This window comes from Mytilus trossulus, chromosome 2, assembly GCF_036588685.1.
Source record: "Mytilus trossulus isolate FHL-02 chromosome 2, PNRI_Mtr1.1.1.hap1, whole genome shotgun sequence".
In the NCBI taxonomy this organism is placed as follows: domain Eukaryota; kingdom Metazoa; phylum Mollusca; class Bivalvia; order Mytilida; family Mytilidae; genus Mytilus; species Mytilus trossulus.
The window spans coordinates 75076454-75103791 of record NC_086374.1 but is presented as its reverse complement, the minus strand read 5'-3'; the positions used below and the strand labels follow the sequence as shown (position 1 = coordinate 75103791).

At 32.7% G+C, this 27338-nt stretch overlaps 1 protein-coding gene across 1 annotated transcript; it reads left to right on the top strand.

Moving 5' to 3' along the window:
* The first annotated feature begins 21538 nt into the window (after positions 1 to 21538).
* On the top strand, positions 21539 to 26433 carry LOC134708020 (F-box/SPRY domain-containing protein 1-like). The gene is made up of 5 exons (XM_063568259.1): positions 21539 to 21818; positions 22968 to 23048; positions 23646 to 23768; positions 24900 to 25337; positions 26304 to 26433. The coding sequence occupies exons 2-5, from the start codon at positions 23024 to 23026 to the stop codon at positions 26363 to 26365; spliced, it is 648 nt and encodes a 215-aa protein (XP_063424329.1). The 5' UTR covers positions 21539 to 21818; positions 22968 to 23023; the 3' UTR covers positions 26366 to 26433.
* The last annotated feature ends 905 nt before the right edge of the window (positions 26434 to 27338 follow it).

Sequence of the window (27338 nt, the reverse complement as noted above, 5' to 3'; positions counted from 1 at the left end):
TGTCACTCTGTGGTCGGGTTGTTACCTCTTTGACACATTCCCCATTCTGAATTTTATTGATATTTTATAAAAACTACTGACTTGTTGGCTTATTTTTTCTTTTATATGTAAAACATTCTTAGTATGATTTGTCTACCTCTGTGTTGCAATGTAAACTGTCATGAGTGTTTAAATAAAGTTATAAAAAAAATACAATTTAGAAAAAATTGAGTCCATCATCAAGTTCAATACAAAGTTTTAAGCTTTTGTGCTTAAAACATATTTCTTTTCGTCTATTTTTAGCTTCATGTACATATCAAACTCTTTTTTTACTTGCAAATAAGAGGTTACATGTAGCTGTCTAGTTTCAAAATCGGCAGTATGCAATCCTGTCTCTTTAAAAGCAAAACCACCCATTGTTATGTAGAGACTTATAACATTTGATAAAAGGCATAGGATTTCTCTTATGTAAGTAGAGTTGCTGAATAATATTTTAACAACTGACCACATGCATATCATGAACTTAGAAGAAACTCATCTTTTGATTGGCTTGATTTAATAAAATTATTAATTTAGGTATTTCAACATTATCTGCTGACTGACATATTTAATTCAAAAACACCTATTTGTTCTGAGGAAATGAAAAATAAAAAAAACCCAGTCAAACACTACAATTCTTTAACTGACGTATAAAGCATGCATTAATCATATACTAGTACATAAGGCATATAAGTTGGAGATGACACAATGATGATGATGGATAGCTGTTTAACGTCCAGTTGCATATTTAATACATATTTTTGACGAGAACATCTTGGTGCGATATGAATATTAACTCTACTTTGTACTTGACCGACACACTGATCTGTAGGTTTAACGTGCTAGTGTACATGTATATGCCTATTATAAGTCAGTAACATGTACTTCAGTGGTTGTCGTTTAATTTGATGTTCGTTTATTGTTTTGAACATGAATCTAGCCGTTATATATACTAGTTTTCTCGTTGGCATTATATTTTACGTTTTTTATTTTGGAACCTTTTGAAGCGTACTATGCGGTATGGCTTTTGCTCATTGTTGAAGGCCGTACGGTGACATTTAACTAATCGTTAACTTCTACGTAATTTGGTCACTGGCGGAGAGTTGTAGCAATCGTACCACATTTTCTTATTTTTATGTAATTCACAATGAAACATTCAACAGTAAAACCTTATTTTGACACATTATTCTGACTTCGAGCCGACTAGTCTTTGCTCTTATTCCAGAAAATCGCATGCTTGGTACGATACAGTAGAGTTTGGTTTGACATGCAATTGGTTCAAATTGACGCCCTCCCATTTACAAATGTAATGTTAGTACAGTTCTAAAAGTTTGCTCACAGCGGACAATTTATAACACACAGACTAACGTTTCGTTGCATTTATAATAATTGAAACCGGCTACAGTAACATGCAGTGGCAGTTTTATAGGGTTTTCCAGTGGGTCCCCTTTTTGACAGTCATTGCCCCACCTCATGACAATGATCAGCCACTGACATTTATATAATACACAATGCAGTAATTCTATCGAAATGTGTGGTCAGTTCTCAAACTATGCAGAGATACGAAGGAGCAGATCACAATATCGCTTGTTGTGATAAGATTAGCTGAGCTTGCGATAAAAATGGTTTTGCATCTATTTCCCCGAGATTGATAGTTTCGGAAGAAGCAAATAATATGGCAATAATGACATCATTTATAAGAATGAGATGTTTTTATACGCCTGTCAAAATTTTGACGGGACGTATTATGGTATACAAATGTCCGGCGTCCGTCTGTCTGTCCGTCCGACTTTGACAGACATTGTCCCACCTTATGATAATGATCAGCCACTGACATGTATATAATACACAATGCAGTAATTCTATCGAAATGTGTGTTCAGTTCTCAAACTATGTAAATACGAAAGAGATTACAATATCGCTTGTTGTGGTAAGATTAGCTGAGCTTGCCACAACAATGATTTTGCACCTATTTCCCGAGATTTATAGTTTCGGAAATGATATAGCAACAATGACATTATTAATAAGAATGAGATGTTTTTATACGCCCGTCAAGGGACGTATTATGGTATACAAATGTCCAGCGTCCGTCTGTCTGTCCGGCGTCCACATGCGGCACTAAAACTTGAGTAACTTATCCAAATTTCATGAAACTTTACATAGTTGTTTCTTATGATGGTCAAAATTTAGAGTTATTGGGTTTTTTTTGGGTAAAAAGAAATGGGGAGGGTGGGTCAAATGTCGCGCCGTATCTAAAAAAGATTTAAGATTATTGCTTAAGACTTTACACACTAGTTAGCTACATTAATCTTAAGGTCTGTATACTTTTTGGTGATGATTAAAAATTTTATTTTAGAGTATTTGCGTTTTTGTCGAGCCTGCAACTTTTGTTGCAGAAAGCTCTACATAGGGATAGTAATCCGGCGGCGGCGGCTACGGCGGCGGCGGTGGCGGTGGCGGTGGCGGTGTTAGCTCACTTCTTAAAAGCTTTATATTTTAGAAGGTAGAAGACCTGGATGCTTCATACTTTGTATATAGATGCCTCATGTTACGAATTTTCCGTCAGTCACATGTCCAATGTCCTTGACTTCATTTTCATGGTTCAGTGACTACTTGAAAAAAAAAAAAAAATTTGTAATGTTAAATTCTCTCTTATTTTAAGTAATTGGATAACTATATTTGGTATGTGCGTACCTTGCAAGGTCCTCGTGTCTGTCAGACAGTTTTCACTTGACCTCGACCTCAATTCATGGATCAGTGAACAAGGTTAAGTTTTGGTGGTCAAGTCCATATCTCAGATACTATAAGCAATAGGTCTAGTATATTCGGTGTATGGAAGGACTGTAAGGTGTACATGTCCAACTGGCAGGTGTCATCTGACCTTGACCTCATTTTCATGGTTCAGTGCTTATAGTTAAGTTTTTGTGTTTTGGTCTGTTTTTCTTATACTATATGCAATAGGTCTGCTATCATTGATGTATGGAATGACTGTAAGGTGTACATGTCCAACTGGCAGGTGTCATCTGACCTTGACCTCATTTTCATGGTTCAGTGGTTATAGTTAAGTTTTTGTGTTTTGGTCTGTTTTTCTTATACTATATGCAATAGGTCTGCTATAATTGGTGTATGGAATGATTGTAAGGTTTACATGTCTAGCTGACAGGTGTCATCTGACCTTGACAACATTTTCATGGTTCAGTGGTCAAAGTTATGTTTTTTAGTTTTGGTCTATTTTTCTAATACTTTATGCATTAGGTCAACTATATTTGGTGTATGGAAATATTTTATGAGCTATATGTCGGTTACGCAAGTTTTATTTGACCTTGACCTCATTTTCACGGTCCATTGCTAAGTTTTAAGTGTTTGTGTTTTGGTCTGTTTTCTTTATTTATAAGCAATAAGTCAACTATATTTGTAATATTGAAGAATTGTTAGCTGTACATGTCTGCCTGGCATGGTTCATCTGACCGTGACCTCCTTGTCATGGTTCGTTGAGTTTATGTGACAGTTGTAATAAAGCTTTATATTTAGGTCTGTCAAGATAGTATCAAGGATTAGTAAAGAAGGCGAGACATTTCAGTGTGTGCCTTCTTGTTTGTAAAAAGAGGGGGGGGGGGGGGTTCACATGTCGCGTCGTATCTCAAAAATGATTTATGATTATTGCATAAAACTTTACACACTTCTTAATTATATCAATATAAAGATCTGTTTACCTTTTTGTGATGATTCAAAATTTTATTTTAGATTTATTGATTTTTTTTATTAAAAAGGGGGGTTTTCACATCGCCGTTACTCAGAAACGATTGATGATTATCGCATTAAACCTCACACACAAGACGACGGTCGTATCATGCGCTCGAGGCGCAGCTGTTTATTTTCACTGTTTTGGCAATTGGCTGAAAATAAAAATTTAAAGAAGTTAACATACAAAAATATTGTCAACTGTTGTTGTACACATTGAAATGCGTTTTTTCTTAAAAAGAAAACACTTTAATTACGATTTTTTTGTCAATTGAAACTGGAATGGTAATCAATAATAATAACATTCAAGAATGAAAAAGTTCTTAACAATCACAATATTGTCTATACGTGACACATGAGAAAAAAAACCGCGGAGATATTTTTCAGTATCTTTATTCAAAAGATTTAGATATATATTGAAGCCTTTTCAATAGTCGTCTGGCGCGAAAAGAACGATAACTCAATTTTAGAATTTAATATTTTTGGAGACGGTCAATTTCCGGAATTCCATGCTTGATCATTACGATTTTTTATTTGGCCTGTTGACGACATAACTATTGCTGTATTCTTTGACAATAAGGTATATTTAACAAGGCAGAATTATCAATGTATTATCGTGGTATCAATATATGTTAGAAATGTTAGATAACTGAATTATTTGTAATTTTGGCAAGGACAGTTCATCACGTCCACTGAAAACATGATTTTGTAAAATATCACTAATCGGCATCTCCGGGCGGCAAACCAGATTAATTTCCTGATGACCTTTACTACAGCATTCTGATTGTTGTTAATTGCTACATATTATCGTGTTTTGTGAATCGTTATCAACAAATGTGAGTAACATTCTAGGTCGAGTTGTCGTTCGTAGTGAAATAGTTTGTTCCAAACCATTGTTTGTTTCTGGTACATGACACTATTCAGTACATATTTGTTAAATTGAATAGATATTACTGTTTTATATTCATTTTTTTAAGAGACTTATTTATGTTCTAAAATTCAATTTTTGCATCGTTGCTTATTATTTATAACCCTTGTTGAAATACTTAATCATTTTATATAAGTTGTTTGGAAATATACTGTTGAGAGTACTGACCGTGCAAGGGCTGTATAGCCAGTCAAGGTCGTTAGCAAGTTCCATTTGTTTGTTGATTGAAAGCAGTAAAACTGTATGTAGTTGTTAACAACATCCAATGATTGAGATGTTTGTGGCCTGACGTTCACAGTCCGACCATGGAGTCCGACCATGGGAAGCTGCGCTCTGCCGGCTGCGTTCTTATTGGAGTCATTCAATGCTATATTTCTCTACTTTTAGTCTACATAATAAAAATTGAACTGATTGAAAAAAATATATATTGATTTCATTTATTTTATTTAGATAGCGCTATTACATTAGGCATCCATCGAATTTTTATCAGTTGTCAAATTAGACCAATCTGTGATCTGTATCTCCTGCATAATGGATCCTTTTCTACCTCAGGCATAGATTACCTTAGCTTGGTTTGGCAAAAGTTTTAAGAACTTTGGTCCTCAATGCTCTTCAACTTTTTACTTTATTTCGCCTATTTAACTTTTTTGGATTTGAGCGTCACTGATGAGTCTTTTTGTAGACGAAACGCGTCTGACGTATATACAAAATTTAGTCCTGGTATTTATGATGAATTTATTCACATACATGGCAAACCACACTCCTTTATTTCTTTAATGGCTTTCAGTTTGGTGGACACAGGGAATTGATTCCCAGTTCCCTCCCCAAACTCCTACTTCCTTATATATTCTGTTCCCCTGTACTCCCATTTTTCATCAACAAGAATTATCTCTGTTTAAACAACACTTTTCTCGCGATTAAAATCACCCTGCCTCAAGCTTTCATCCATCATATTCTTATTTCTAGTCCTCTCATTCCATAGTTCCCATAATTCTGTCCAACCCCTTATCAGTGTCACAATGGCTCGCACCCATTAACAACCCATCATTCAACAAATTATATTATACTACCTGATTTGTTTCTATATGTAAAAATTACGAGTCAGGTTTATTTGCTTTAATGTGAATGGACATTTTTTTTTCACACATCTTATTTTTTAACTCCAATGCGTATTTGTTATTATCAACTATATGGCATCAACGCACAGAATACAAACTATCTTTTCACAAAAACACAAAAGATTGCTTAACAAATACATACTCAGGGTTGCTATTAAAGATTTTGCGAGCACAAAGTGATGAATTAATAATTAAACAATTTGGTTAAGCAAAATAAATATCCAAAATATGTTTTAGAAATAGACTATAGTTGACGAGATACCCCAGGGTGAATTTATAAGGCAGAGGCCTCTAGAAATGCAATGACTCTCTCCTTCAAGATCTCAAATATGTAAAACAAATAAAACAACAAATTATTAACACATGTGCGCCTTAATTAATGCCAGTGCATAGAGGGAATGCTTTACATGGTATTGATAATTTAGATATTGAATTTGCAATTAATTAATGATTATTTTTGAGACCCTTTTTTGAGATTAGAGGTAAGACTATTTCTTATTCAGCATTTATAAAAGAAAAAGAACAAAACAGGAAATCCAGCTGACTGAGGAGACACAACATTTATAAAATAAGGTAAAAGAGGGACCAAAGATACCAGAGGGACAGTCAAACTCATCAATCGAAAATAAACTGACAACGCCATGGCTAAAAATGAAAAAAGTCAAACAGACAAACAATAGTATACATGACACAACATAGAAAACTAAAGAATAAGCAACACAAACCCCTGACAAACTAGGGGTGATCTCAGGTGCTCCGGAAGGGTAAGCAGATCATGCTCCATATGTGGCGCCGTCGTGTTACTCATATTATAACAAATCCGGTAAATAGTATAATTCGGTGGTTCACATTCATGAAAGGGAAGGGGATTGTAGTTATGACGTATGGAATAATCGATATCATCTGTGAAACGGTTATTCCATGACAGTCAACCAACTCATGATGGCTTCCGTAAAATGTACGAAGGGATGATTTCAACTTCACCATTTGGAACTATTGGTTTAATAGCTTCCTTGTGAGCAGCAACCCTCTATCAAGAAAATCATAATAGGAAATACAAGAACGGTTTCCCGTATCAATTGGGAGATAAATAAAACGTATGCAGGTGCTACTGAAATGTTGCTACTCACTGTACTCAGAAATAGAAAGTTCACAATTGGAAAGCTAAAATCATCTCTTTTGTCGAATTTTTTTTTTCAACCGACCTTCATTGTCAAGTTATAGATGCAAGTCGAGATATGAGGCCGACTTCACTGCATCTGTTGTATCCTTTATCCCTAGTGCGATGGGATAGATGCGTTCAACATAGTTACCAAATTTTGAATTATTTAGTAAGAGAACATCATCTATATAGCGGGAGGTAAAGTTAAAGGATATTGCTAACTTCTTATCTTTCTTCTTAAGAAGTTCCTGTATGAAGTCAGTCTCATGATAATAAAGGGAAAAAGAAGAGGGGCACAATTGGTTCCCATTGGAATGCCGACAGTTTGTTGAAAAACACGTCCTCCGAACGTAACAAATATGTTATCAATCAAGAAATCAAGCATCTTGATAATGTCAGTTTCAGAGATTTTTTTTGTTTGAATCAGAGTGATCCTTTACAAAGTAGGATTTATCCCTCCCTAAGACAAGATACTTGTATCTACGTTGACCATTCTTTTTTATGAAACAAAGCAATACCAACTCTATCAATTTGTCTTTTAGTTTGGAATGTGGAATACTTGTGTAAAGTGTAGAAAAGTCAAATGTTTTACTACTATCTGCAAGATGACAGAGAGTTAGATTGTATGTACTCTAAAAGATCTTTGGAATTCTTTAGTATCCACATCTGATTCACGCCACCTCTAGAATAGGCAGTTTTACAATAACTATGAAGCACAGCTTTAATTCCTGATAAAATAGATGTCAATAATTTAGAAACAGGTTTCGTGGAGCACTTGTAAGATCCAGCAATATACCGTTGTTTGTAAGGACACTTAAGTAGTTTAGGTGTCCAATACAGTGATGGAAGATCCAGTTCTTCATCTTTAGTTGAAATTCCAAAGGAACATAGAACAGACCAATGATTATCCAGGATTTCCTCTTTGGTAAGTGTCGTGAGGATATATGTTAAGTTTCCAATTGAATTGTCAATACCTAGTTCTTTTATCAAGGATTTAATATAATGGGGCTTTATCTGCGGGGACAACAGCATATTTGTCATGGAGGTAGGATAAGTGTTTGCAACATTTGGGTCTTAAAAGATTGACGTAGCATGGACATTGGTAGTCCCATTCAGTTTCTTAATTCTGATTTGTATCAACGATCTCTCAGTCTTAATCCATTTAAAAGTGTCTTCCTTCTCGCGTAAGTACAGAGGACACACTTGGTAAAATAGAAATGTCAAAAAATGTCATCTTAGAATTTCGAGACAGAACAGGGTTGATGGTCAATATTTTAGGCCAAGAATCCAATGAATTGAAGAAGGAGATAGACATACTTATTTCTTTTGTAATTAAGAAACACAAAACTTTGTCAATAAAAAGACTACAAAAACTAGTTATTGATGAAAATACTGTTACCGTAGTAAAAAATCAAAAAGAAACATTAAAACAATCTAACATATTTTATGAGATGAGAAACTTTACAAAAGACAAGACTGGATTAAAAGAGTCAATTTATCAAGGGAATTACCATCTTTTACGTCTAAATTATTAAAAAATTATAACAAAAAAAAAACATTAGAAGGTAACATTTCCTTTACTAAAAAAAGTAAAATCACAAAAAAAGTTAACTCCGAGGAAAACTCAAAACGGAAAGGCCCTAATCAAATGGCAAAATCAACTGATAAAACGCATCAAACGAATGGACAACAACTATCATATTCCTAACTTGGTACAGGCATTACAAATGAAGAAAATTGTGGATTGAACCTGGTTTTATAGCTCTAAACCTCTCACTTGTATGACAGTCGCATCAAATCAGGAAGATTTTTTTGTAAATATGGAAAGTAATAAAGACCCTACAGAGAATATGTTGGTTTCATCAAGTGAAATGGTACTTATGCAAACGACAAAATCAGATGTGTTCAATCCAAAGAATAAGGAAAAGCTGTAGACAAGAATTTTGTTTGACCTGGGATCACAGAAAACTTATATTTCCCAAAGTCTTGCATCAAAGCTGAATCTGAAATTAAATAACGGAAATAATTGCAATTTTGTAACGAACATTGTTCCAGTGATAAGTGGATGTGTACATAGGAAAAGTCTAGATGCTTCAGAAATGGAACAATTAAAACACTTTGTGAAAGAGGTAGCACTTGCAGATGAATTGCCATTTCAGAATGAATCATCGTCTATTGAACTTTCAATTGGAAATTACTTTTACCTTGATTTGATTCTTTCGAACACATTAAAAATTCAACCATGACTTTATCTTCTAGCTTCAAAATTAGGAGGATTGTAACTCACTGTTAATACTCGTGAAACATATGAAGAGAAATCGGAGATTACTTTACTTATTCTTTCCAACACTAGCTCGCTCTAAATATCGGACATTGAAAACCCAGATCAGTCTTGTTACCCAAGCCGGTATATGTGACTTATAGAACCTCGAGACGATAGAGATTACTGAAAATACGGAGTCATCTAGTGGCAAGAAAGCTATGGAATATTTCAAAGAAACATTAAAATTCAAAAATGGTAGGCATTAAGTAAAATTGCTATGGAAGGAAAATACGCCAGAACTTCCAGACAATCGTGAACTAGCTCTTGGTAGATTGAAGTCATGTATAGCACGATTGAGAGTGAAACCTGGCCTGTTAACAAAGTATGACACTATCATAGAGGATCAGATACAGAAAGGTATTGTTGAAGAAGTGAATGGGTTTAAGACTGATGGAAGAAAACATTATATTCCAAACCATGAAGTGATAACCTTACAGAAATCAACAACCAAAGTTAGAATAGTATACGATGCATCGGCAAAATCAACAAGAAAATGCCAAGTTCAAATGAATGTTTATACCGAGGTCCCGTTCTTCTGAACAACTTATGTGGAATATCATGAGATACAGACTACACAAGATTGCTATGGTCGATGACATAGAGAAAATGTAGTATTACTAGAATTTAATAGAGATGCTACACGATTCATGCATGTGACTGAAAGATTGTGTTAATTCGTATGTAGAAAGGAAAAATATACAGAAAACAGATTCTGTAGAGTGCCATTTGGTTTAATTTCCAGTCCATTTCTATTGGAAGCAACAATAGAACATCGTGTTGATATGTATAATATACCAAGAGCAGATTAAATCAAGAATGATATATATTTAGATAATCTCATTTCAGGATGTGAATCAGTTCAAGAATCATTGAAATTCTTTTCTGAGGCAAAATATATCTTTAAGGAAGCGGCAATGAATTTTTGGGAATGCATATCAAACAGTAGTTCTATAATAAGTTATTGCAAGACCGATGTTTTACAAATAAGGATTCTTGATCACATCTGGAATGTCGTCGATGATAAAGTAGCAGTGAGACTTTCAAAATTTATATTTTTGTCCAGGAAAAACAACTAAACGCAGAACTTTAATGGAACTAGCAGAAATATTTGATCCCATTAGATTGTTTTCTTCTATCATCATTCGTGGAAAAATGGTTTTACAAAATCTATGGAAAAGAAAGTTGAAATGGGACGATGAAAATTTCTTCAGACGACCTTTCAAAATAGATTAACGTCAGAAGGTGAGCTGAAACGAGTCTCTGAAGTTTTAATTCTTAGATGTGTGTATTTGCATTCAGACTAAAATTTAAAAAATGCAAACTTCTGTGTTTCTGTGATGCATCTGCAAGAGCTTATTCAGCAGTGGTGTACCTTCATCAAACTTGTGAATAATATTCTAGAAGTTATCTCATCTTTTCAAAGTCTAGATTAGCACCAGTGAAGGAGATGTGTATGCCCCGACTAGAGCTTATGGCCGTCTTGATAATAGTTAGGAGTTTAATATTTATGAAAAGTTAATTAAATATTTCCATTGAGGAAATGTACTTATGGAGTGATTCTCTGTGCGTTCTCCAGTGGATTTCTACTATGAAAGAACTAAACGTGTTCGTGAAAAATAGAATAGCTGAAATAAAAAATAACTCCTTCCACTGGGATACCAGATTTGTATTTCGATCTTAACGATCCAGATAATTCACCTTTAGAAAGTTCAAAGGAAAACTATTTAAAGCTTGGAAATATTAAATGGACAATAAACAATAGGAAATGAAAAATCATTTCTTTTATTATAAATTTTGGTATTAAGTTTCACGTTTAGATAAAGATATCAATATTCAGAAAAGGACTGTGTTCAATGATAAACTGTTTAAATGCCGTACCCTCATTCAGAAATTTTTGAACATGGACGTTTTTACTTTAAGAGAGCTTCAAAGTTTAATAGGTCTTTTAAAATTTTGCATTTTCAGTTGTGCCACCTGGTCGCCCCTTTTAAAGAAGGTTGTTTAATCTAACTTTGAAGGTATCTGAGTCGCAACAGCACATTCATTTGAACAAGGAAGTGAACAATGACATGAAGCCTTAAAGCTTCATGTCTTAGAAAACTTCAATGGAATTTCTATGTTCCTGAATGAAAATTTGCTATATAGCAATACACTGAAATTGCACACTGATGCAGCTCAGTTCAAAGGTTATGCAGGCATTTTCAGTTCAAAATGGTTTTATGGATCCTTTCCAGAGGAATGGAAAACTTTAAACATTATGACTTTTATCCAATTATTTCGGCCGTTCAAATATGGGGTTCTCTATGAAAAAACCACTCAATTTATTTTTTACAGAAAATGAAGTTCTTGTTTATGTTATCAATAAGAAAAAAGTAAAATCACAAAAATACTGAACTCAGAGGAAAATCTAATCGGAAAGTCCCTAATCATATGGCAAAATGAAATGACAAAACACATCAAAAACGAATAAACTGTCATTAGACTGTATGGTTATGAAATGGTGCGGGAAAAAGAACATTCAGGCTGATTACCTTTCTCGTTTACAGGTAGAACAAGTCTGCTTCGAGTACTTAACGCATGTCAACGTCAGTACCATAACAGTTTCTTCCATAGACTTTCTGGAATACATTAACATTTGAACACAAGCAGCGCTAGCACCATCAACTCAGGCCACCTACAAACGGGCATGGAAACAGTTTCCTTTAAGAAATGAACTTATCAATTCATCTCCCATTATCTGTTGCTACTATATCATTATTCATTGCATATACAGTATGTTTAAAAAATCATTTGCCCCATCAACGTATTCAACATATCTTTCAGCAAATAAACTCATCATAGATACCATATGTACATAAACTGTTAGCTCTACCAGACAATACTCAATCTTTCTTGGTTGATAAGCTGATAACAGGTCATTTAGATTATCTAGTACAGTTGGTAGTCGGCTACCAATAACAGTTCCAGTACTGAATAACTTACTTCAGAATATTTCTATTGTACTAATGAGTTCATATGAACGGATATTATTTAAAGCAAATATTTTTTATTATCCTTCTAAGTATTTGCTAGAATAGGAGAATTAATTTTAACAGAAGAGCATGTATTGCAATTCCGGGATCAATCGTTAATTTATGTTGAAATTAAAGCTACAGAGGTGGAAATGTGTTTTCGTAAATTTAAACATAACGTTAAATGCCTGTTTAAAATCATAAAATTTTCAAATGGACCTGCAAATGAATCAGCAGTAGAAGCTATCGTAAATTATCTACAAGTTAGACCACATACCCCATTAGACACTCCAATGTTTGTTATATTACCAGCATCACTTTACAACGTTCATATTTTGACAAAAATGTTACCCAAATGTTTACAATAATGTGGTTTAGACAGCACTAGATATAAAGGCCATAGTTTTAGGAAAGGATCAGCTACATATGCTGCTGAACGAGGCATGTCTGATTCACAAATTCGCACAATGGGTCGTTGGAAATCCCATGCTTTCCAAAGTACATAAGACCCCATACCAATTAACAGAATGTTATTGATACTTGCTTGGGCTGGTATCAATGCTTATTTCCTTTTAACATGCTACTAAATCTTTTGGGCACATTTATACACATTTCTGTAAGGCGTCAAATTAACAGAATTTTTTCAATTGTAAAGTACCTATAAATAATAAGTATAATTTGATGTATGATGAGTTTCTTATTATGTAAAACTTAACTGCTTGGGCCGTTAGGTAATTTTAAGTTACATTTAACATTAGTATGCTACACATCTGTTTGTTTAAGTTTTTAAACTATAGTGACAATTGTTTTTGTTTTTTTACGTATAGTTTTTCTTGTTGTTATATCTTAATTTTTATTACATGTATTTTTGGAACTATAGTTTTCATCTTTTGTATAAATGATCCATTCCTCAATATATCGTATTTACAGTGAATTGTAACTTCTGATGAAAAATTTCAGTACTACTTGCGTGGGCCAGTTCTGTTTATATGGTTGCTAAAGTTTTGGCCTTGGTGGGGTAGGATAGATGTTATTGCATATCATCTTTTCTGGTGGCATACATGTATGTGACCCCATTCTAGGCCAAGAGTTTATGTTACATAATGTAATGGGACAATTGTATTGTTATGTAATTAACTTATGTTAATTAAGAACATTTTTCACTTATCTTTTATATGTTGCAAATAGTTTAAAGTTATGTTATACTTTACGTAATACTTTATGTTTGACAATTTTACTTTGAAAAGTAAAAATTAACAATATCATTTCCGTGTTTGTTATACTTTACTTTTATGACTTAATTACTTATACTCTAAAGAAACGGTTTAGATTAGCGTCTGTTGTGGATTGACGGAGGAGGGCAATATATATATATGTATATATATATATCATATTTTTTTGGTCTTTTGGAAAATGTTGTTTGTGCAGTATTTGCGGTTTTTATTTTTCAATTTAGATTTGTATAGCGGGACGGTTGCAGTGCAGGCGATTTGGTGTCACAATATCACAGTAGTATGGGTTCGAATCCCGGCGAGGGAAGAACCAAAAATTTGCGAAATCAAATTTACAGATCTAACATTGTTGGGTTGATGTTTAGACGAGTTGTATAGTCTAAATTGAAAACTACGCTCAAACCTTTGATTGCGTTGGATAGAAACCGCAATTTTTATACTTTTGCATGTAAAACAAATTTCGTTGTAGAAGGGTCTAAAAACAGTACAAACAACATTTCCAAAAGACCAAAAAAGTGAAAAAGTATATTTAAACAAAACGCATTTTACTAACAGATCGAACAACTGATGTTCTTTAACCCTGCTGACTACCATTTGGGATTGCCAAATAAAATTGATTACAAGATGAAACAAAATGGATCTTAATATAAATTTAATACTAAACAGAAAACAATTTTAACTTGTGGCCCTGATGTTAAGCCACAAACATATGGTGTCAATATAATTTTTAGTACACCAGATCCGGATTTGGACAATAAATATCTCTTCAGTGATGTTAGGGATCGAAACGTTTATTGGAAGTCCATCTAAAAGTTACCCTCATTTTTAGAAAAAGTACCCTCATTTTTAGATAGACTCGATTCTTGAATTTTAAGAGTCAATATAGGATGAACGGATCATATAAACCCGAGGGAAAATATGTTACAAGCCAAAACAAAAAACAAGTTGCTTTCTTAAAAAAAAAAAAAAAAGCAATACATGAACCTAAGACCGCTGACTGCCGGGTGACCAAAAGATTGTTGATGAATTTGTGTTTGCTTTTGAATTGAAATAATTGACTGGAAATATAAGAAGCCAGTTGAAAGTATATATTTAAAGCTTCTAATTGAATAGTTATTCTAAAGCTCAACCATTTCATTTATTACTTGGGAATGTACATCATTTTTTTGGCAAATCCTAATTTCTACTAACCGGATGACTTATGCAAATTGCACAAATAAAACCTACTCAGACTGTGACATGCAATTGATTGGGACCTGTTATGAAGAGACATATTTTGGTCTCATAAAACATCTCAAATTTGACGGATTTCCTGATTTTACTTAAATAAATTCAAACATTCTACAGGGAAACTTAGATTTACAGAAGAATTTCTTAATTCAGAAGTTTATGAATACCTGTACACACTTTCAAAATAACCAATTTATAAAAAGGTATGTAGATATAAAAAGATACCAGAATGAAAATGATGTTCGTCAGACACGAGTTCAGTAGATACAAAAAAAGCATCAGTGACGCTCGAATGAAAAAAGTTAAAAGGCTATTCACATTACAAAGTTAAGGAATCTATTCCTTGGGTAGGCAATCCTTAGCTTTTCGAAAAGGTCAAAGTTTATAATAGGACAGTGACTAAAAAGAAACAAAAGAGAAATAACTCGAGGTCAGCATACCGTTAGAAATAATGAGCGTGCTTAAAAGTCAGATGTGAAGTTCTTTCTGCCATGTCCTGAATTTAGATAACAAAAACGAAAATAAGCTTTCACGAGTAAATGTAATAGTATTGCATGAAAGCAGTATCTGAGCGCACGAAATAGTAAATAGAAATGATACTGTACTCAGGAAAAGAATATCACATATTTTAATCTAATAGTTGAATTCGAATGTCAAACGGCCTACATAAAATGTTTTGACTCCGGATTCATTGACCTTTTATTCGGAATTTTTGAGAACGCAAACCGATAGTGTGCTTTTAAAATGTGATCTATAATATGAATGAATTAAGAGGTGTAGAATAGTTGGTCAACACAATGAATACAATTTTCAAAACCATACCATATAGTACAAATATGTAGATGCTATACGGTTAACTATTAAAACAAACAAACAAAAATTGAATTAAAATTTTATAAAAAAAGAAACGTTTCTGTAAGTATTTTTTTTTTCAAATTGAATATATATAATATCAATAAACACGAACGTCAAGTATTTACGGATGGACAGTTTATTTATCAATTCAATTCAATTCAATTCAAAGTTTTACTGCCATAAAAACTTTACAGTTTGTGACATATAACAACAATAAAAACAAATAAAGACAATAACTAAGTAACTGAATATATATATACAAATTCAAGTAAATATTAAAGGGTCCCCTGTCCTCGGTTCCGTTGACTTTTTTTTATAAAGGATCCTCATTTATACACTTGTGTTGGTGTTGATGGGTTTAGTATCGAATGAATCTATTTTTAAATCCACTATGTGAGTCTTTTACTATACATACATGTAATACTAAGAAAAGACTTATAAATCCATACGTAAACGGTATAAAATAATCAACATTATGGTTGTAATTAAATTTTGCTGTGATTATTGTAAATTGTTTTCACGGTTGTTGTGAGTTGCAAGGATTTTAAATCATGCTTTATGAATAGAAAACACACAAGTATTTTTGATTCACGACCGTTTAAAATTTAAATATTTACTAAATTTATCTTACTTTCCGTTTTATGGATAAATTACAATACTAAAAAATAAGTAATAATTACTCATTAAACCTAAATACTAAACTGGTATGAAATAATTAACGTAGAAATATAATGATTATTGTTTATAAACTTTTTTTTTAAGGATGCAAGAATTTATTTAGAATTAATTTTTATGTCTCCTTTACAATGAATATTTAAAAAAAAGAAAAGAAAAAAAGCAGAGTTTCTTGTAAAATAAAATGCTAATTTTTTAATTGCAACTCTGAAAATATTCTGATTTTAATCATTGTTAGTTTCTTCAGAAACATAAATACAGTATATATTTTGTATATATTTCTTTGATTCCGATTGAACTAAATACTTTTGATAAGTATATTATCTTTCTGTTTTCCGATCTGTTATTAATTTGTAACCCGTAAGTCTATGATGAAATACACACTCAGTATCCCGTGGTTAAATTTTCAAACATAATTAGTTCATATATTATCAAGACAACATACGATACCACGTTATAATTAACCCAGATACATGCACACAGTGGTATTTTGAAACAAATATAATTTCGTCGTCAAGGGTCATCAAGGGACTATATCAAAGACATGAAAGACGTAGATAACAACCTGTTAAGACTTGTATAAATGACAAAAACTTTCGAGACGTTCCGAGAATTTTATTCTGACTTCCGGCCGAGAGATATCGAGTAGCCCATAGACACATCCAAAACTCGCAAAAATATAAACGAGTCTAAATTGAAAACTACGTTCAAACCTATGATTGCGTTGGATAAAAACCGTAATTTTTATACGTGTGCATGTAAAACAAATTTCGTTGTATAAGGGTCTAAAAACAGCACAAACAACAATTTCCAAAAGACCAAAAAAGTAAAACAGTTTAGTTAAACAAAACGCATTTGACTAACAGGTCGAACAACTGATGTTCTTTAACCCTGCTGACTGCCATTTGGGATTGAGATTCTCATATTGTCCACCAGAATCCTTAATAGGAACAGTACATATTATATATTCTTCTTTATCTAAATCAATTGTAATTTATACATTTCAAAACTCCTTGTATGAACAAATTTAGAATAAGCAAATTTACAGATTTAACATTGTTGGGTTGATGTTTAGACGAGTTGTATATATATAAAGCAAATTTACAGATCTAACATTGTTGGGTTGATGTTTAGACGAGTTGTATATACATTATGTACACAGCCATGTATCACCATCATTGATGGCGATCCGATGGATACATCTGTTGTAGAGTTGTCACTGACTCAGACGTACTTATATATATAAACTCTTCTAAACATCAACCCAACAATGTAACCCAACAATGTTAGATCTGTAAATTTGCTTTTGCAAATTTTTGGTTCTTCCCTGGCCGGGATTCGAACCCATGCTACTGTGATATCGTGACACCAAATCGCCTGCACTGCAGCCGTCCCGCTAGACAACACGACCACCTGGCCTCTACAAAAATAGAGCTTTCGCTGGCCGTGTGTTACCTTTCCTCGTCAGTTTTAATCTAGCGGCGTACTACAGTACATGATATATAAGGCATGAAGATGTTATTGTTACAGATCAGCTAAATTATCTATAGTAAAGGATTCTACAAATAAATGTAAGATACAGTCACAGAAAATAATTATATTCATAAGTACGTCTGAGTCAGTGACAACTCTACAACAGATGTATCCATCGGATCGCCATCAATGATGTTGATACATGGCTGTGTACAATATATAGATATATAAACAGTTATATAAAGTTTTTCTTTAACTATGTTATGAAATCGTATTGTAATGTCTGTTATTGAGATTCTCATATTGTCCACCAGAATCCTTAATAGGAACAGTACATATTCTATATTCTTCTTTATCTAAATCAATTGTAATTTATACATTTCAAAGCCCCTTGTATAAACAAGTTTAACCAACGTGTGGTTGCTGTACTCAGAAGATGATTCAATTTGGGTGAATTTAAGGGTCATAACCTTTTATCAGCTCACTGGATGAATCTAAATATGCTACTGTAACGGTTGTTAATGAAATTGATAACTTTGTGGAATTTGGAAGGCACTTGCATAGGATTTTAGTTTTAACAAAAAAGAATTTATTTTTCTTTATTTCTTTATCATTAGAGACACAGATTCTTACATATAGTTATCGGATTCTCGATGGTTGAATTATAAATTTAAAGTCCTCGCCTAGGCTCGGACTTTAGATAATTGATAATTTAATATCTCGATTAGAAAAATCCGTTAATCAACGGGTATCGATGAAATACTTATATTTATCCGCTCTTTTGTACTGTTCAACATGGTGCAAATCAACTAAGTTGTGTCATCAATTTGTTAACGCGACCAGAAACTAAGTGCAATTATGTTAAACTTGAATAAAAAAATAGAAAAATCGTGAAAATAAGTCGCTGCAAACTAGACCATAGATGGTCAAACGCGAATAAAAGTATCTCTTAGCTATCTAATCATAATAAGATCTGTTATTTCGCTCAGCTTATAGAATATCTTGGACGAGAACATTGTACATATTAAAGGCTTTTTAGTGCATTTTGAACTTTATGTTTTATTTTTGTTTTACTTGTGATGATGCAGATTTGAATTTTAGCATAGCATATATATATGATAAATACTAAAACACAAGTTCGTCTAAACAAGTGACAAAACTATTCATTGGATTAACACCCATTTCTCCTTCGGTGTCGTGTCATGCGTGAGCATCGTGAACAGTTAAAAAGAATTCCAAGATATGCCCCCTCACCTTCCCCCCCCCCCCCCCCCCAATGATAGCTTTTTAGGCATCTCAAATCTCTGGAAGCTGTTGGTGCGGGCTGAAATGTCTGATCCGAGAGGTTCTTCTGGAGAATATCGTTCGTTTGATGATAAACACTGCAAAACCTGCCTATATATACTTATCAACTTTTCACAACTACTTAAGATAACCGAATATAACCATTAGACAAGTTTGAGATTGGTAAAAAGCTATGAACTGTTCGCTCTATCCTAATTTAAGGTAATATGTGTACATGTGGTTGCTGATTTAGTATTTGAAATGTAGTATTTTTAGATATTGATTGATATAAAATTGATTTACTTTTAAGAGTGTACGTTATATACTCATGTTTTTAAAATTGTGTTCACTTTACATGATGATAATTAAAACATTTACAAATAGACACGACGCATGGGGTGTGCATCTGTGGAGGTTTGCATAGATTGGCAAGAGTTATAAAATACAGATAATTATATTGCATTTTTGTAAACATTCCACATATGAAATCGTTTATCCAAATTAAATCGTGCAAATTGCAGATCAAAAAAGCAAATAAACACGTATTAACAATTGATATTTCAATATTAAATTTCATTGTGCAATACATGTATATGTATAATAAAACGTGCATGAATAATAATGATAGTTGATTTAAATTCTTGAGACGAAAAAAAAATCTGTAATTCTTTATCTCATTTAAACCAATAGCTGTTGCTACATCTCAGCAGAATCAGGAAGCAACCAATCAGAATCCATATGTGATAAGTAATTAATTCAAGATGGCGTGTATGTTCCCCTGAAACTTGTAGCTCTGCACTGTGATGCGAAGCAAATATTTTGTAATGTGACCTGTAAATGTATGAAATGCTAGGTTCGTGTCCCCTTATATGTAGGTGAGACAAAACAGTCTTTCCACAAATGCCACAATGACCATAGAAGTAATATATCTCTAAGAAGCAACTTCTCCCATTAAGTCAGCATTTCAGACAGTTGGGTCAAAATCCTGATGACTTTAACCGCATGAAAATTTTAGTGATTTGAATAGAACATTTACTGCCCAGCAACAGGTTTGGGTAAGCTTTTGGACAAAGGAAATGTAACTTCATCCAAACGGCACCAATACGAAATACTTTCAGTTTTATGAGAGTTTTATAGAGGGACATATTTTGACTATTTGGGATGTATATATATATAAATACACAGGCACGTCGTTTGAGTATTGACTTTTTTGTGAGGTTCAAGTTGTAGGATTAAGTCAATAGACAAAAACTTACCTGTATTATATAATAAGTGAGCTATTTTACAATAGTATTATTAAAATTATTGACACTCAGTGACGGAAGGTTATTTATATGCCGCCGAAATATTGTTAACACGATCTTATACCTTCTTGTATATTATCATTAAGAAGAAATGTTTAAGTACATTAAGTCAATAAATTTATCGGCCTAACGGTCATATTTTCTTTCAATTCTTTTTCAATTTCACTTGGATTTTGCGGGCAGTACGTAGACTAAGTATGCGCGGAAAAAAGATTTCCTAATTAGAATATTTTCATTAAAAAAAAATTGGCGTTTTCTTTGGAAACTGAAGATTGTCTAAAACACAAATTAAGCAAATACGAAACACTACATTTATTCGTCATATAAACAAATATTTCCGACTTTGTATGGTTTAAGAGGAGTTTTGTCTCAGAGAAATCGGTCTCTTCATTTAGTAACTTATAGACAGGCATATGTCAGACTCAAACTGCGTAACATAATAATTATATAAGGCATCTGTATACTTAGTATGAACCATCAAGGTCAACTATACCCTCTGACACATAAGCTTGATAAGAATAGTTTTTTTCGAGACTTCCGGATTGTACACCATGTGTCTCTAATACTGTGACTTTGTCGCACGCGAATAAAAAAAAAACTTTTCAGGGGCAATAACTCCAAAACAAGGGAACAATTTTTTCCATAATTTTCAGAATAAATTAAACTTTGTTTTACATCCCCCCTACTTCCTATAGTTGTAGAGATATAACCCAAAATGTTAATATGAGATCACGGATTGAGCAACCAGGATAACGAATTGATTATGTGATAAGCGGATTATCAATTTGAGATAATGGATTATTTTTTAACTTTCCAATTGTGGCTTCCGTAAGGGAGCTACCATTTGATTTTTATGGGTGAGCTAGGATGAAATTTGAAAAAAATAAGCAGGACAGGAGTTGTGAGTAAAAAAAAAGGCAGGATGAGACACTTGCAAAAAAAAAGTCAGGACAATTTAGGTAAAAAAAAAGGCAGGACAAACTAAAAAAAAAGGCAGGACCGAACAGAGTGAAAAATAAAAAATGCAGGACAACATTTTTCATCCTAGCCCCCCCCCCTCCCCCCCCCTAAAAATCAAATGGTAGCTCCCTAACGTAGTTACGGTTTAAATTCATGATATAGAATTTAAAATATATTTGTTTTGGTTTTTATAAATGGGCTTCCGTATTTAAATAGTATACAACTTACAGTTAAATTTAAAGTCGATTGAAAGTTGGTCAAATTATACCATTTACAAATTCAATACTTGCCCTTTAAATATATTTTAGATTGACAGGTAGCACAAAAGATAATTCATGCCTATCTACAATTTATTTACATTTTCATTGATCGCTCCGACAAATTTTATTCGTGATTATTTGAAGGAAATAGATCATGTGCACATTAACAAAACCAACAAGAAAATGACAATGTTGTGTATTTGGATTCAAGGGAAAGACATCAAAACATAAGGATTAAGCTACGGTATGTAAATTGACGTATATTTATCTAAAATACAAACTTTTATCGAAGTTTTAGCCAAGTATCCTCTTTTTATGATTAAAACTACATATTAAAAAAAAAAATAACCAAAGACATATGCAGTCTACTTTTACGCGTTTTTTCTACACAGTTATATGTTTGTGGTCCTTTGATCAACATAAACAAAACTTATACGACGTGTTATTTGCTAAAGCACAATGTAAGATTTTTTGATTTTTTGGGGGGTAAATTTCTTCTTCCACTTCTTTATAGTTCAGGACTCCATCAGTTTACTGATGATAACGTTTCAGGCACTGGTTTTACTATGTCGCGTGTTTAGATTAAAGTAACGAATGCAAATTATAATACTTTTTTTTTCATGTTAACTTTCATGATTGTGATTGCTTTTCTTTCGCATAAACTCATTCCCCCTACGTTAAAATCATTGACACTGACGAAAATCTTGTCGACACGATTTTATAACACCAGCTACGTAATTTTCCTAGTAGTGGATCCAGAAATTTCATAGAGTCGGGAGGGGGAAGAGAGAGGGACCCGCTCCAGTCATGCTTCAGTGATTCCCTATGTACATGTAATTAACCAAAAGAGTTTTACAAATTGATAGTATTACCATTAGATGAATAATGTGAATTCTAATACGACGTCCTTTTTACGCTTTGTAAACAAAGCCATGTTCTAATGAGCACAAAATATGTTTGACACATGCGCACAAATTTATGTTTATATTAAAGTTATTTCCATCGTTATCCTATAAAATATATACATTCAAGTAGTAGCTTACATACACTTTTATAATATATGTTATATCGAACAACATATACCCTGCTCGTATTTTTTAAACTTATCAAATATATAATGTAATGTACAGACTCCTCAGGGAGGAAACGGGACCAGCTAAACGTTTTTACGGTATTTAAATACGCTTCGACCTATAAAAATACTGTATTTTCCCTATTAGAATCGAAATAATGAACATTCAATCAAGTAAAGTAAATATTTAATTTTTGAATTGTCTATCTGAATCCTGTTGTGGCACTCCCACAAAGGGTAACACTTACTGCCACAAGAAATAATCCCAACAGGAACTTAAACATTAACAAACAAACAAATATTGGTCTTTTTATATTTCAGACAAAATATTAATCACAAGTAGGGCTATAATACGCAATGGTCTCAGCATAGAACAAATGGGGAATGGAGCATCCGTTTCAGGTAAACTTGCACACTCATTGCAAATTTATCTTGTTAATGATTCTAAATATGCATTTAATAATTTCCTTTTGCCATTACGATGCCAAAATTCCACAGTAGATGTTCTCGCGATCCAATATTCTTGATAACGTAAAAATTAACAACCAAGCTGACCATCACATAGTAAATGGTCATACTTCTTCAATCTAACCCCTTTATAATATAATAGCTTGATATTGCTTGCACAGCTGGAGATTGCTTGCGCATGTACTTGGCGTGTTCAACTATTTAAGGAAAAGGATGTCAACATTGAAAGTGGAACATTTTTGTTTCACTGATTCGATGCACAAAAAAAAACCATTCTTTTACAGGTAAAAACTATATAACATGAATTCATACAGATCTAGAAAACTCCAATTGCACGAATATCTATATTCATATTAAGTTATATGACTGTTCGCAGTCTTCGGAGGTCCTCGATGGTTTATACTAAAGATGGCGGGTAAATAAAACATATTATCGCCAGAGACATACATTTGTATATGTCTCTGTTAAGTATATATGTTTCTGTTATTGCCTAACGAAGTTTTATGTAATATGTCTCCTTTACTTTATTAGACAGTCCTCCCCGGTGGATATACACGGTGAGTTTTTCTCCTAAATTCTACAAAGATGGCTTCGGCAGAGTATCGCCTGGATGTAAAACTGTATCATTGAATACAGTTGTTAGACATCGAAAAGGTTAGTAGTCAATTGACTTATTAATAAATTATAAGTTAGAATTTAAAAGTAAGAAAAACTACCATACACATATACAAACACAATAGTCACGGTATGCAAATGATCCTGGAACTTTTAAACATTTTCAATATAGAGTAAATTTATAGACGATTGCTATAGTGTTTATATAAAAACTTTTAAACATTATTGCATTGGAGTATGAAGCTGTTACAGATATATAATCAGAAAACCTTTTTCCTGCAGGAAACCTATTAAAACATAATTTCGAAATCATCAAAATGAAGAGGCCGCATTTCTTAAGGCCGGGTAATATAACAGCTTCTTTGGAACCCGGATCCCTTCTTTTGGAGCTCCATTTAATACAACTTGAATTCAAAGTATCGGTGAAACAAGGTTTGCGTTATATCGCAAATGTTTGCGTTTACCGCCATCGGATCCAACGGTGAGCATGTACCCAAACAATAAAATACGATGGATCTTGAAGCCATGATTTTGTGTCATACCTCAAAATGATAGACAATCGAAGAACTGCCCTCATTTGTAATACCATGATACAATAAGATAAGTTAAGATAAGTTAATAATAAGATAATTTTATTAACCATGGTGCCCAAAATTTGAGCTATACAATCAAATGAATTACAAAATTAAACACACTAAATTAGAATGAAAAGAAAATTGATATATCAAAATATTATTTGATTTAATACAATTCAATTCTTAATCGACCATCAATAAAAGCACACTTATGTCAAAAACTCACGGTTGGTATGATCAACTACAATATTTCCCCTGGTAAAAGCATATAACCTGTCATAAGTTAGAACGTTTCTGTTTAATTTTTGTATTAATTTTCAATGGTTGTACAATTGAGAATTGTCAGTTTAAAAGGGATAATTTAGTGATAAAAACTGTTTGTTTCCTTCTTATATGTTCAAGACCATAGGCGTATCATTTGGATTATACGCAAATGGTATTGACCTTATGTGTATATACTCATATGGTCTGCCCATACGCGTATGGTCGTACCATGTGCATGAGTAAACGCATATGATCATGACCCTACGCGTATGGTCCAAATACTCATACATTGTATACAGAAAGGTTGAGAATTACTTTAATTTTACTACAGGATGTTATGAAACAGACGGTGCTATATGGAGCAAAGGATTCAGTACAGGAAAACACGTATTTGAAGTTGTTTTCCCAAAAAAGGCAAGAAGACCATATGGGTCTATAGGAATTGGCACAAAACACACTGAATTACATCTACAGAAAGCTACAACACTAGTAGGCAAATCTAAATATTCATGGGGAGTTGATCTCTCTTCGAAAAAAGTGTTTTCGAACGGTTTACTTGTGGGCAAATTTCCTGATGCTATTTTCACTAAACTACCCGACAGGTTTTTCATGTACATTGATTTAGTAAGTTGTAGACTAATGTTTGGCAGTGACGGAAAGTACTATGGCGTTGCTATTGAAGATGAGACGATGAAGCATTTTACAGTTTATCCCATGGTTTCCTCTGCCAAAGAAGGAGCTGCTATTACAATGGTTTACAGAGGAATAGGTATGCTTTTAAAACCCTACAATGTTATATATGTGTCACTTCTTATGATACAGCACATTCGACGTTTTTCATCATTGCTTTTTTTTCAGTATTACTACACACTTTTGAAATGACCCGCTAGGTGAATTTCAAACCCTAGTTTGCTGAAAAAGGTCTCCTATATCATAAAATGGGAAGGGAAAAACTATCGGCATGAACATTTAATTAGTAATACCCGAAATCCGAGTTCTTTTAATACTTTTTACATGCATAATAAAAACGTACTGATAAACAACTGTGAACATGATTCTGTGTAACAATGTTATAAATTGAAAATACAAATGTACATATAGGTATCGCAAATGAACAACGAACTTACATCCAATACATCGCTTCACTGCCAGTAAACTGTAGACTTCAGAAAAGAGAACAACAAGCAGTTTGAAGAGTCTCGATCAACACCTCTTTCTCATTGTATTAAATTTTGAGAGTGTTTTATGAATCATCTTCATCGTATATTCAAAGAAGAAATTCTGATTGACTGATATTAAATTGTTTGACAAAGTAAATAAATGATAATTTTCATTAGTCATGTAAAATTTGTTGCCACCTGCTGTGACATCCATCTCATCCATATATATAACTATAACAAACCCCCAACAAAGAAACACAGAAAATAAAACCAGACACAACAAGAACATATACAGATTTAATGTTAGCTGATATTTATTAATAATAATTGCTTATTTTCTTCATTTTTCATTAATATATTTTTATTATTAATATGGCTCTATACAAGCAAGGGTAAACTCTCATGTTAAAGTAATGAAATCACCACGAAAACAAAACAAAAATACAATGTATATCAGAAAGAACGTGAACATGTAAAAACACAGTATTTTCTAAGATTTTATATACTAATTAGACACATTACATCTCATTGAGAAATGTCTTCAGTTCTAATAATTTCTTTTCTTTTTTTTTTAGGTCGAGTTGTTCATGGCCCCATTAGAAAGAAACGAGTACTAATTAAAAGTTTAAGAAAATAAAGCTTATAATATTTCCATAAACATTGTAAATGTTTAATGACAATTAATAAAATTATCAATAATTGACATCATACATATTTCATGTATTATATAAACCTAATAATACCATCAGAACAATTGGTTGCTTCGTAAATCTTAAACAATATAAATCTTGAACAATATAAATCTTGAACAATATAAATCTTGAACAATATAAATCCTTAATAATATAAATCTTAAAATGCAACGTTACTCAGTTATCCACAGTATTACGTGGTTAAATTGCCAATGGGACACAACTGAATGATTATTCAAATTAAAAATATTTTTTTTTAAATGCCTCTGGAATTTAAGAAAAGAGAATAGTTCTAAGTTAAAACATTGGTTTCACTGAACGGGCGTACTACATAATGCGATAATTGGAATTTTAGAAAAATTTAGTTTACGCGAACAGATAGTAAAGCGTGTGAGTACATTTGGAGTCCAACTACTAGTTATGTGTTTACGTGTGCGTCAAATTCTGAAAATAACATGAGCTATCCGAAAATTTAGTAAAGGAGTACGTTCAGTAAGACCCGTTTTTGGTATCCAAAAATATACACTACCAACAATTTGACTAGCGTTTACATGTACATTAAATGCCGCTATAAAAACAGTACTTTTAGGAAACATTACTAAACAGTACATTAAATGCCGCTATATAACAGTACTTTTAGGAAACATCACTAAACAGTACATTAAATACCGCTATATAAACAGTACTTTTAGGAAACATCACTAAACAGTACATTAAATGCCGCTATATAAACAGTACTTTTAGGAAACATCACTAAACAGTACATTAAATGCCGCTTTATAAACAGTACTCTTAGGAAACATCACTATTCAGTACATATTTTTTTATATCATTTTCAGTAATGTTGAGAAAAAGTTGTTTACAGTACTGAAAATTTCAGCCATTTTTCAGTACTGAAAATTTCAGCCATTTTTCAGT

Bases quoted from the DNA above. Each gene is read 5' to 3' on its own strand.
- LOC134708020 (XM_063568259.1), top strand. From the start codon at position 23,024: ATGGGGAATGGAGCATCCGTTTCAG. The intron at 23,049-23,645 runs GTAAACTTGCAC...TTACTTTATTAG, and splicing joins GAATGGAGCATCCGTTTCAG to ACAGTCCTCCCCGGTGGATA. The intron at 23,769-24,899 runs GTTAGTAGTCAA...ATTTTACTACAG, and splicing joins AGTTGTTAGACATCGAAAAG to GATGTTATGAAACAGACGGT.